Consider the following 12574-nt stretch of genomic DNA (forward strand, 5'->3'; position numbering starts at 1 on the left):
ACATATGAGATCCCAAGTCACTTGATATTTGTTCTCCGTGCCCTTGCTAAAGAAAACTCCATCAAATAAGTTTTGTTGTTATTAGTATAGCATGCAGAAGATAAAAAAGAACACAAATACGGTGCTGCTAGTAATGATATGACTTACAGATTCACTTTGGTCTGTTTCAGCACTCTGATGATGCATAATAGTGTACATACATCTATATATATGTGTGAACATTAATGTTTCTGAGTTAAAGTAAATATCTGGAATGCCAGTGATTAATCATTTAAATATAGCACTTCCTGGGGATATTGCAAAAATGTGAGCTCAAATGCTGAAGTATTTTATCTTTCTCTGGTCACTGAAGTTCCTGGGCATAGTCTGTAAGGTTTGGTGGTCATGTTTGTTGCTGCTAGAAGTATTGGAAAGCAATATGTAATACCCAGAGAATACATAAGGAAGACTTACCTTTTTTTTTAAATTTAAAAAGTACTGCTGTCCTTAAAGGATTATTAAGGGAAAGAAAGACTTTTGGTGGAGAAGTCACTCTGAACTAGTAGATTAATCTTTTATAGTGTGTAAATTTAGAAAAATAGGGTGGTTTTTTTTAATTGACAAAGGTTTTATTTTCACATTTTGACTTAAACTTTTTACTGCAGAGTTATAAAGCCTTAACAATAATAGACATGGTGGTAGTCTCTTTTGTCCTGTGAGATCCTGATCGTTCAGATTTTGATGAGTCTGTGCACATTTATTAAAAGATGTATACTGAATTAGAAACAGATTATGGGATTGTGCAGACTTTGTCTGCTTTCAGCTGTGATATAGAAAGCTTTATATCACTTTGCCATTGTGCACTTGCCCTATATAGAGGTAATTTAGGAAGCCTAATGCAATTGATGTCCAACTGTGACATTTTTGTAAAAATAAAACTCTTTACTGCTCGTAGCCTTTCTAAATGGTTAATCAAAGTGGATTGACAGATTATGTGTCTGGAGTTTTTTTTCTTTCTTTTTTTTTTTCCCCCATGTAGGTGTTTGTGACTCATAAATGCAGAATTAGACCGAAAATCTGTGACTGGATAATGGAGTATTTGCAAGTACTTTATTGCACTTTTCCGTGCAGCACAACAAATAGCCTTCACTTTCCAGTGTTTATTTGTAAGGATTTATTATTGTGTGGCCCTGCTAATCTTGTAATTTCTGCTCCTGTTTTTATGATAGTGCAAGAAAGTGGTTTATAAATAGTTTCTATAAATGAGTATTCCTGAAAATGCTTCTGATCTGAACAATATTTTTATATAACTGTCTTTTATGGTGAAATAATAGGTGAAAATTGAGAAGCCATTAATGTTTTATATCCCTTCACTCTGCTATGAATCACCACTTAGCTGTTTGCCAAAATCTTTGTATTCTGTTTAGTGACAATTTTATATGAGGATCAGCTGGATAATTTTAAAATTAATTTCTAGTTTTTTTCTTTGAAGATTCATATAAATTAATTTGACCAGTTGTCAAGTAAACATGAAAACTTAATCTTCCATTGTAGATGATGTTTTAAATACATATTAATTTAGAGTTAGATAATGCTTTTTGAAGAATTTGGATAGCATTACTGTTCCAAACATTTTAGATATCAATAAATTCTAAAGAATTAGCAGCTATGCAGAGTGTGTGTATGTGTGTGTGTGTGTGTGAGGGGGGGAAAAAAGTCAGAATACCTTAGAAAGCTATTAAAAATGACCTTGTGTTTTAGATCTCCCCACTGAGACTAGTTATTTTGAAATATAAAACAGTTTGGTTTCAAACCAATTAGTAAGTGTCATTTGTGATCACTAAAAAATTATTCCTCGTAGAATATTCATCATGAAAACACAGGAATGTTTAATAATACTGAGTTTAGCTTTCTTTGCAGACAGAAATTATTTTAAATTAGGGGCTGTTGCATAGTCTGCTTCTGGTTGTCCATCTGTTTAGGTGGTTTCTCTGGACTGGAACACTGCCAACCATTATGTGTTGGACATTTCTAACCACACTGAGATAGGACTAGATAATACCTACAAGGGCAAGAATGTATCTGATTCTAGTACTTTTAAGGTAATTAATGCAAATATGATGATTGATTCATCTCTTTATATGCGGAGAGGCCTGGGTCACTGCTATGAACTGCTCAGGTGTGAAAGGCTTTGTAAATAAAATACACTGTAGGGATAGAATGAAGGAGACTGGGAACACTATGTGTCAGTACAGAAACTGGAAACTAAGTTTGGGACTTGAAGGTAACTCCAAAGAGAAAGATAGGAATGGAAGGAGCTGTTATGAGAACCAGACTGCAGAAGGGCTGGAGGATGGACTGGGGGATGGGTAAGGTAGAGCTGGGAAATAAGGAAGTGGTGTTTGCATTGCTACAGGTGAAGAAAGGTAGGCTAAGATTAGATCTTGTTGAAAATAGTTTAGGTAAGACTGGAATGGAGACCATGAAGGTTTTTCTTTATCAAATGTTGCAGTGTTTTAATTACATGGGTCTAGTCTTTATAGAATGAGCTTAAATAAAGTAGTCTTCCAAAGTCCTAGTCCATTTAAGGGGTTTATACCAAATTGATTTAAATATTTCTGATTTGCTTTAGATACTTAAAGGTGAACAGGATATATGAAATTCTGCTAAATTCCAGGGATGCAACTGAGCAGAGACTGACGTGGGCTTTGGCTGAATCTCTGTATAATTCATCCCAGCCTTTTAAATTGGTACTTTCATGTATCTGTGTCTCTTCAAAACTAAAGCTACTCTGAGGTTCTTTCTGTCCAGATAAGATAGTATGTTATTGTTAAACGCCTCTCCCAGACTGTAATTCTATTTGTGGTTTCTACTGTTGACTGTTGATTGTTAACAGGTTCTGCAATAATGCAATTAGGTGATCCAAGAAGAACATACAAAGCATTAATAAGCCACATCTGCATAGAGCAGAGTGAAAAATATGATTGATTAGCCATGATACTCATCTAAATAATATAATTCATTTTGCCTCTTTCTCAGGTTAAAAACCTGCTCTGTCTTAATCCTCTCAGAAAAAATCAATGCTTCACTGTGTTCTTGATCTGCTACTCAGTGCCACATGAAATTCTGAGCTATTGTACATTGTTACATTTATGGTAACAAAAGATTTTAAGCTTTGGGTAAGCTTAAATGGCGTAGGGAACAGAATAGTATGTTGCATTAGAAAGGAGAAATCTTGCGTCAAAATACTGCAGTTCTTGGGTGATGAATAATGTCGTCTGTGTGGAAGAAGAGGTGCACTCAGCTGCTTATTCTTCTCCTTTTTCACCTCCCTTCTGTCCTTCTGCAGGTAGCACCCCCAGTAAGTTCCCATTTGTGTGAAGGTTTCAGAATGCATTGCTGGCTGACAGCTGAAGTGAGGGGAGGGGACTGCTTTTTTTCAGTGGCGGAACTGGATCCCAGTGCCTGTGCTAGCTGCAGGCAAAGCTATTTCTTTTGCTGCACAGTATTTCTTTTTCTTTAGAGGACTTCAGATTTTTTTCCTTCATAGTAAAGTTTTTGTATGATACAGCTTTGCCCATTTGATTTTATTGGGACTAACCTTTGGTTTTTTTAAAGCCTAAAGATGTAAAATCTACTTCTATAAATGCAGATTCTGTAACAAAAAGAGGTCAGTTTTGTCATGCTTCTCCCAGTGGACAAACTTACAAGAGGACTTGGAAGACTGAGATTGTTGTCAGGGTGTGGGTAACACTGCCAACACTGAAGAAGTGTTTGGGGTGTATATATGTGCTTGCTCTCTTTCAAGCTGTCCTCAGTGAAACCTGATGAAAATGACTGCACAAGTCCATTGCTGCATTCTCCTGAAACTGTAAGAAGAACTAGGAAGGGGAAGTGGAGCAGAAAGCATGTCTTCTGGCTCATTCCTGAGCAGACTGCTGTGGTAAAGCCTCCTTTGAGCAAGCAGGTGGATTAAGGCATCTCCAGCAGTCCTGCCAACCTACAGTTCTTCACCAAATTATCTGCAAACTTTCCTGTAGGTGTGTGATACAATAAATTTGAACTTTTTATTAAGAAGAAAAAAAACATTTTTAAATTCTATCCAACAGCAAGTCTGACCTTGACGGAGATCTGTCTGTAGTTGAGTATGAAAATATTAGCTGAAAAGACTAAACAGCTTCTTAAAGTTCATTCCTTTTAAATACTTGAGGGCACTTTAGGGCTGTTGACAATATATGCACAGGTTCCAGAAATGAGATGTTGTCACTTGCATGGGTAATTATTATCTTGTTGCAATGACTAGCAGGAGAACAAGAAAACCCAGATGGCTTTTGGTAGATATTTAAATCATTCAGAGCATACCATTTAAAGGATATTTTGTCTGAAATAGGATTTTAGATTTTTTTGTAAAGAGAGAAAAACGTGTTATAACCCTTCAGTAGCTAATTCCTAATGTTAATTGTTAATACTGAATTAAAAGTAAAACTTGACATTTCTGGTTTGTAATGGCTTTGTTCAACCATCTAACAGGGTGAGCATGTACATAATGACATTGTGAGGAGGAAGAAGAAAACATCTGGTCACAAGCTTTTGTCCAGATATCAATATTAGTAATGAGATTTTGTGTCCTTATATTTCTCTTCTTCAGTAGTGGGACTTGAATCGGCAGGTGCAAGTTGGGGTAGCACAAGGACAGGAGACGTGCTGCAATCTCACCTTCTGCTCTCTAAACTTCATCAGAAAGGGCCAGCTGTGTTTTTAATAGAGAAGCCACATCTTCAGGTGTGAACTGGTTTGTAAGAGGTTTAGAGATTGATCAAATTGTGTAAGAGATGAGAGAAGCATTTTAAAAAGCTTGATTTGGCTCAGAAGCCCCCATTTCCATGTTGCCCAACTAGTTTTCTAAATTTGGTATTGTTTCTACTCTGACTTTATACTCTCCCTACACTCAAATAGTGCATTGTAGGATAAAATTTGTAATTGTTATGGGCTAGTCAGTCTAGCTGATCTGTCCTCAGAGGTGCCAGATACTTTCTTTGAAATTGCTGTCACGTTGATAGCCTAAGGCTTGGTAAACTTTGGAACATTGCTTGATGTTTCATGAGATAATTCTTCACAACAGTTCCTGATGCCTTTCTGTCCCATTAGCTCTTAGCCATCTGTTGCTTTGATTACACTATTATGGTGAATAAGTGTTTTGGCAAGCTATTTAGCTGTGTTGAAAAATCTTGTTTCTTTGCTTTCTAGTACTTTATTGCTACTGTTTCTTTTTTTTTTCCCCTCCTCAACCTTTGTAGTGCAAAGCTTCTTGCTATTTCCTTCTTGTTATTCCAAGAAACAAAAGGCTGACCTAGTTTGAGGACATGATGAGGTTTATAACTGTGCTTTGTGGCTGTTCTCCTTTCATGTGAAAGCCCATCTACCAAAAGGGGTAGTGTATTCCAAACATGGGCTCACAGAAGGTAGATGTTATAACCTAACCATATTTAAATGTTTGGCTTTGGGACTCTTGCCTCTTAAGGCTTAAAATGTTCTTTTCTAATCTAGCCAATGTGTTATATCAGTATTACCTATTATATTTCTATAACGAATCATAATATTTTAACCTCTCATTCCTCCCAACACTGCAAAGGCCAAAACGGGAATATCTGGGATATCATTAGGAAGAAGCCTGTACTCTCTGGCTTTACACATTTGACCTTTTCATTTATTGCTCAGGTTTTAGAGATGAACAGAGTAAAAGACAGATGGAGTGATAATGAACACAGAGATGAGCTTCCCTAAGTAGGTTCATTTTTAGGAGTAGTGATACACCAATTAATTTTTTTAGGCATGGACTTTTGGAAACAGAATAAAATACTGTTTTTAGACTGAAACTGAATTTCATTGGCATTTAATTTCTACTTTTAGTTTTTTGTTACTTTTTCTTCAATTAAAATAGCTGAGTTATACCTCAAAGCAAGAATTCCAATGATTCTTAGTCAGTTATTAATTCTGCTCAGTAGCTCATTTTGCCTTGACCGTGACTTAGGTGGCCAACTTTTCTTCACTGTTTACTTGTTTGAGCTCTTTAAATTGAACTGCAGCTTTTCCTGGAATAACTTCTAATTTTTTCACTTCTGGTGTCTGTGAGAGATGACTAAGAACTGGGTAGCTGCAAGGGCTTGCAAAACTTTCTCAGTCACTTGGTCTTCAAGTAGTACTTGTCATTAGGGATAGTAACATTATTTATGGGAAAATTATTTGAAGGAGGCAGCATGTTGTAATGGTAGTGAGAGGAGAGAAGGGGCAAACACTGTAAAAGAGCATCTGACTGGGGATTTCCAGCCTCACAGAGGGGTGTTTTTTTGACCTTGTAAAGCAGTACTGTGTTGGAAATTGCAACTGCTGTCTTCTACAAACAAAAGGAGCTGTGTGAAGTAAACTTAAAAAAGTAACTGAAACAGTTCCCAATATAGAAAATCTTCTGTCAAATGAAATTAGTTAATACTAAATGCCAGTCAAAGGTACTCAGAAGTATAAGATGGAAACTGCTTTTGCATTTACTCTGTAAGGACTGCAGTAGCCTTTTATATTCCTCGTCAGAGAATATACGTTAATTTACAAGTTTGGTTATTTCAGTGCGCATCCTGTTCTAGGATTGTTGTATTTTAGTGCTGATTATTTCTTGATGGTTAGGGAATGTTGTGGTATTCCTTGCTTGCCACATTGTCAGACCACTCTGTTTAAGTGATTCCTGGAATAATTAGTAATTATGGATCTTCCTCCATCTAAGCACCCTATGTAATTATTTTTGAGCTGGGTTACACTTCTACTGCTTGCATATGGGACATGGTAAATATTTTACATAAGAGGTGAGGATGTGACAGCACGCTGAAATCACAGCTAATGAGTAATATCTATCTATCTTATCTATCTGTATATGTATAGATATCTGTCTAAAGGCGGTGAAAATTTTCTATGGGGTTTCTGCCACAGCCTCTCCTGAACAGGGTTATCTGCTCTCTGCAGAATGGTAAAGATTTTCAGAGCCACTGTTCTGATTTTAATCAGCACAATAGAAATGTTCTTGTATACCTTAGTAGCTATGGAACTAATTTCTAAGTGAGGGACTAGTCCAAGTTTGACATCTCTGTATATGGTCCTTCCAAACTGTACTGTAAAAGAGCATTTCCTTAGAGAGGTGTTCTGATTATTGGTGGTGCAGGTCCTTGTGAAATTTAACTGCATGAAAGTTAACAGTTAATTACATTTGTAACACTACTTCTTCACGAAAGTAGTAGTAATTGCCACAGATAGTATTGACCATAAATATTTTTGCTAATTAACACATTTTCATTTGAGAAGGGAGTTGATAGTCCACACAGGTGAAAACCCTGTGGCATGGGATCTTAGGGACAGACTTGTACTGGATAAAGAAATAATGATGTGAAGTTCCCTAAGACAGAACTGGGTAGAGAAGAACGATCCACATGGTGAATCCTGTACCGTGAGAAGGTGGAGTGTGAGTTTGGAAGCTGTGTTTGTAGCACTTGAGCCATTAGTTTTGCTTGTTAACCAAGTTTCTTATTTTTGGTTCAGCCTTATGCCAGGAATCTTCCTGTCACCAAATTAGCTCAGCGTCATCACCACATTCCCTTGTGAGGAGCAGATTTGCTCATCCAAGCTGCATTTCTAATGATGAAAAAGATTATTGCTCTTTCCTTAGCGATGCTTTCAGAAAATTATTCTGATAATACTAGTGGCAATCATAAAATAAAAACCTACAATTTTGGACCTTATAAAATAGTTGCAATATTGGAGTTAACACAATAAAATTGTTTGGTTTCATCCTAGGAGATATTTTCAAAATAGAAATGTAATATATATTTATTTAAGTCTTTAATGACATTTGTATTTAGTCTTCATAGGGTTATTATTTTTGTGGGAAAGAAAGTGACCAAATGGGGTTGTGCTCTGAGAATGACTGTAACTGCCATGCTGGCCCGGACAGCATCTGCTGGGTTATTGAGTCCAGTTTCCTGGTCTTTGAAACAATGGCATGATGTAATTGTGAAAAAAACCCCACATTCATACTAATGACTGCATGACACTTACTTCTCGTCTTGTGTATGATTGTCTACAGAACCAAATGGAATGGGATGGGATAAAATTAATCAGAAATTATGTTAATAAAATGAACAGTTTTCATTGATAGAGAAAATGAACAAATGCATCTGGTGTGAACATCTCTTCATAGTTTTCTGCTGAATGAGTATCTTTATGTTTTGCAAAAACATAAAGTGAAATACCCATTCTGTTTTTTTCAGGTGATGGCTGGTATCAGCCTTCTGACAAAGCTGTCTAATCTATTGTCTGATGGATGCTGAGAAACTTTGATGTTGAAAAATATTTGTGAGACTTGTTTCATGGTAGAACTAGCTTTTGAGCATGTTGATTTTTCTTCTATTTCCTTCATATGTTGAATTGATGACTCACTGAATCTTCTTAAGCACTTATATTTGTGGAATTTAGTTTCCATCTATCTGTAACATACTATGTTGCGAGTTGCCAGATGGAGGAGTGCTTTGAATGGAGAAGGGTATTATTGGTGGACTTAATGCCATCTCTCCTTAACTCCCTGATTCATTATAATTTTTGCAGTCTGAAGATCACTGTAGTTAATTTTTGAGTAGGTAGTGTTGTTTCCCTACACTTTGTGGGGTCATGTTTTTATTTCACTTGTGTATGCTTGTGTTTATACGAGCTTAGATTACACTATATTGCTAACATATTACTAAATGCTCCTCTGTTTTTCTTTGACCTCTATGCTCTTGATTGCCATAGCTTCAAGTTTATGGCAAATGTACAAATTTTTTACAGACAGAGATTCTTAGGAGAACACTGAAATTGCTAAGTTTGGTTGCCTGCAGTGGCAGACAACTTGGTTATATAATACTGCTGATGAACTCATCAAATTCCATCTCAAAAGTAGTTATATTATTTTCCATATTGTTCCTGTTGGATAGCTATTCTGAATATTCTCTGATGTGATTCCATTTTCCTTTGTAGATCACTGTTGGGGTTAGTTCTCTTTAACTTTGAATGCATACTTTCTTCTTGATAAAAATTATGGCAGCCTGTCGAATCTCAGAACTGTTTAGCTTTAAGCTTTGTCAGGTAGAAGGAAAATGTTAGGTACAAATCTTATCAATAAAATCTGTTAGTAGTAGCAAATTCTGAAATACTGGTTCTCAACTTTTTGTGCAGTGTGTATTAATGATGAACAGTTTAATTTTGAGATGTCTATACAAGCCTTAAAGTACAATAATTAATTTCTGCACTGCTTTTCAACATTTTCTTTTCACATAATTTTTGTCCCAAGTGGTGCTTCATTTTTTTTTAACATATTGTCTAAACCTAGAAACTAGCTGTGCATAAAAATTTCCATTCTCTTAGGATTAGTCATAAACCAACAATGGACTGTTACATAGCTTGTCTGGGGCATATGAAACAAAAACTGTTTTCTGAGGTGAGAAAATTACTGTATATGAATCAAATAAAAGAATACACTTTGTTCTACATTGTCAGGGATTTGATATGTCTCCAATTCCAGTTATACAAGATGAACACATGAGCTAGAAACCCTCTATCTTGTGGCCATGTCCACAATTTAAAGCAAATAAGAAATAGGCCACCTGCATAATCTTTGTTCCATTCTGATTTTAATTTTGGTACTAGATTTGGAAGATACTTTGAGTATCAGCAGTTTCCATAATGATGTATTTTGGTTTGAAACTTCTGGCTAAAACCAGTTCTTTAGAAATAAAGCTCAGGCTCTCTTGGAGCATGTTTTAGTGTCTTCCGTGCCCACTAGATGCAGAGTTAGTTTGCTAAACTGTCATGTGGGAGCTTTAAGATTGATTATTTGCCTGCAATTATTTGTGCCTGTATTGCCTGTTTGTCAGAAAAGTAAGTATCTGGCCATTGATTATTTAAGGCTGGATAGTGCCCAGCTCACCTTTTGATGCTGTTCTACTTTTTATGATTTAATATATGAACTTTAGAGCCTGGCTGAAATCTAGTTCAGCGCTCCTATAGTAGTAGTAAGGTATTGATTTTGTATTACTGACTCACTACCTGGTTTCATAATCATGTAAGTATTCTGTAAAAATTAGAACAATTTAGGAAAGGTTGGTAAATGAGGTGTGTCTTTTCTGTCTTTTCTTCCTTTCAGTTTCATTCTCTTTTTCTTCCAGAGGCTTTTCATTCTATTCCCCGTCCTCTTCCCATTTATATTTTCTTTCTCTTGTTCATTCTGTCCCCAAATTCCCTGCTTGCATTATAGTACTCTTCATTTTCTGACATCCCATTAATCTTCCAGTCTTTATGGCTTACTTTCCCACCTCCACAAGCACACCCACAGGATGCTTAGAAATTTTACAGCATACCCAGTTGTCAAAAAACTAAACCTACAAGTCCCAGACCCGTAATACTATGCTGGGAATGCTCATTAACTCCCACACTGTTTGGAAAAAGAAACTGGTATAGTTAGTATAAGGTCTGCAAACCATAGTGCATGCCTAATATTCCTTTGCTTTCCACTAAACCTGGGAACGCCTCATTGGAGCTGGGAAAGAAGATGAGACCTGTTTTTTTTTGCTTTAACTGTGGTTTTGATCTTTATAGAAACCCTAGAAAAAGTGGCATGAATGTGCAGTTATAGGGGTGTGACCTCTGAAATGTTGGGTTTGAGGAGAGCATTGTTTGCCAACAGATCAGAAAACCTGTTGCCATGGGTGGATGTACCAGCAAGTGCATCCTCAGCACAGCAGCTGCACCATGGCCAAAGCCAAAGTGGGCTTTGTACTGGGAAGTGCCTGTGGTCTCGGATGATTCTGTCCAGCCTGACTGCCAGCATTTCTGTCAGACGATGTTCTTTACTGCTGGCACAAGTCACTAAGAAAAATGACAAAGGACTGCATCTCTAATGTGTGTGTGATCAACTGATTGCCCCCTCCACTAATTGCCTGTGAATGCTAATTAAAAAAGCAGTATTCAGTGTATGGATGACAGTGCTTTGTTTCCAAAGGCAATAATTTGAGGCTTTTCTCTTGCTAAATAGCACTCATGCCAGTGTTTAGTGTTGCTAAGTGGAATTATCATCAGATTCAATCTTAATCAGAGGTCTCTTAAATAGTGGACTTGGACAGTTTTTGGATAGTTTTCACTGCTCTGTATTGATTTTTTTTTTTTTTTTTTTTTTTTTTTTTTTTTTTTTTTTTTTTGCAAGCTTTGGAAATAATCACTGCATTACTTTGTTTCTTAATTCTGCTGTGAGGAAAATAAAGTTACTGTCAACAGTAGAAATAGAAATGTAGAAATACAAGCTTAAATTCTGCAGTAGTCAGTAGCAGGGGCTTGACCTGCTTGCTTCTTATTATCCTTCGTTAGTACTTTTTTTAAAGCCTGTATCACATTTAATGAACTATTTGGGACTTAACTGACAGTACTGTAACAAGCAGTGCATGTTGAAACAATATTACTAACTACACCATAGCTGAATAGAGTTGTACTGTAACTAACCCCAGAATTACTGGATCAGTTGCTGATAACCCACCCCAGGTTAGATACTGCCAGCAGGGCTTCCAGTTCCTTTCTTTCCATTCGTCATATTCTGAGGATAGCACCAAAGGGATCTAAGCAAAGCATTGCTCAGAGATCAAAGGAAATCAGTAGTCTCCTTTTACCCTCTGTTCTCTGTTTTGTGGTAAGGATGCCAGTAACTGAAACAAAATGAATTAGCAGACTGAACTTAAAAGATGAACTTGCCCACTAAAATGCTATCTCATCATGGTTAAAACATCCCAGTAGAACAGCTAAAGATAATCATTATTTTTAAAATATCTTCTTTCTCCAGAATCCTACGCAAGTGGGAACTGCTCTTCAGGTTTTCCATAATCTTGGGACTTTGAAAGATACCGTTGCTAATGTGGTGGATGGATACTGCACAGTCCTGGAAGAGAACATAAAAAATGCTTTGGATATCAAAGTATTGACCCAACCATCTCAAACAGTCACAAGAGGTATGATTCTTGTTTTACAGAGAATGGTAACTGGTTGTGTTTTTTACAGGAGTACTGTATGTATAAAATGGAAGAAACTCTCACATCCAAGCCTGTTCTAGAAACATTTCCCTGCTTGCTTTAACCAGTAGAGGGTGGGAGTAGGCATATCTCAGAAATCATTTAATTTGGCTTTGCAAGCCAAAATCGGGACTGTCTGATATTTGGCTCGGACGTTTTCCTTTATTCCTCCCTGCCTCTCCTTCCTAACTTTCACAGAAAGTTGTCCTCATTAGGTTACAACTTTGTGGCATTTTCTTAGCAGTTTCTCATGGAAAGATGACTCCAAATTCTGCTTTCTTTGTATTGGTGGGAGGACTACAGGTTGAAATTATTTGCAACCAGTGGAAGAAACCTGCAAGTACATTGTTATGCTTTTGTCAGGTGGAAGTTGTTTCAAAGCAGACTATTCAATATGAAGAAATGTTGCACTATTAAACATTTAGTTTTGAGTTAGGTCAGATACCAGAAGATATTGAGGAGTTGGGTGA

General features: G+C 36.5%; 1 protein-coding gene across 2 annotated transcripts in view; it reads left to right on the forward strand.

The window, feature by feature from the left end:
* Positions 1-12574, forward strand: part of COG5 (component of oligomeric golgi complex 5) — a 185334-nt gene that overhangs the window by 110806 nt on the left and 61954 nt on the right. For both annotated transcript variants that reach the window (XM_032106060.1, XM_032106059.1), the window contains exon 8: positions 11879-12044. In XM_032106060.1, coding sequence (XP_031961951.1) covers positions 11879-12044 — 166 coding nt within the window. The remainder of the gene's footprint in view (positions 1-11878; positions 12045-12574) is intronic.

The sequence above is a fragment of the Corvus moneduloides genome, chromosome 4 (assembly GCF_009650955.1).
Source record: "Corvus moneduloides isolate bCorMon1 chromosome 4, bCorMon1.pri, whole genome shotgun sequence".
NCBI classification, from domain to species: Eukaryota; Metazoa; Chordata; class Aves; order Passeriformes; family Corvidae; genus Corvus; species Corvus moneduloides.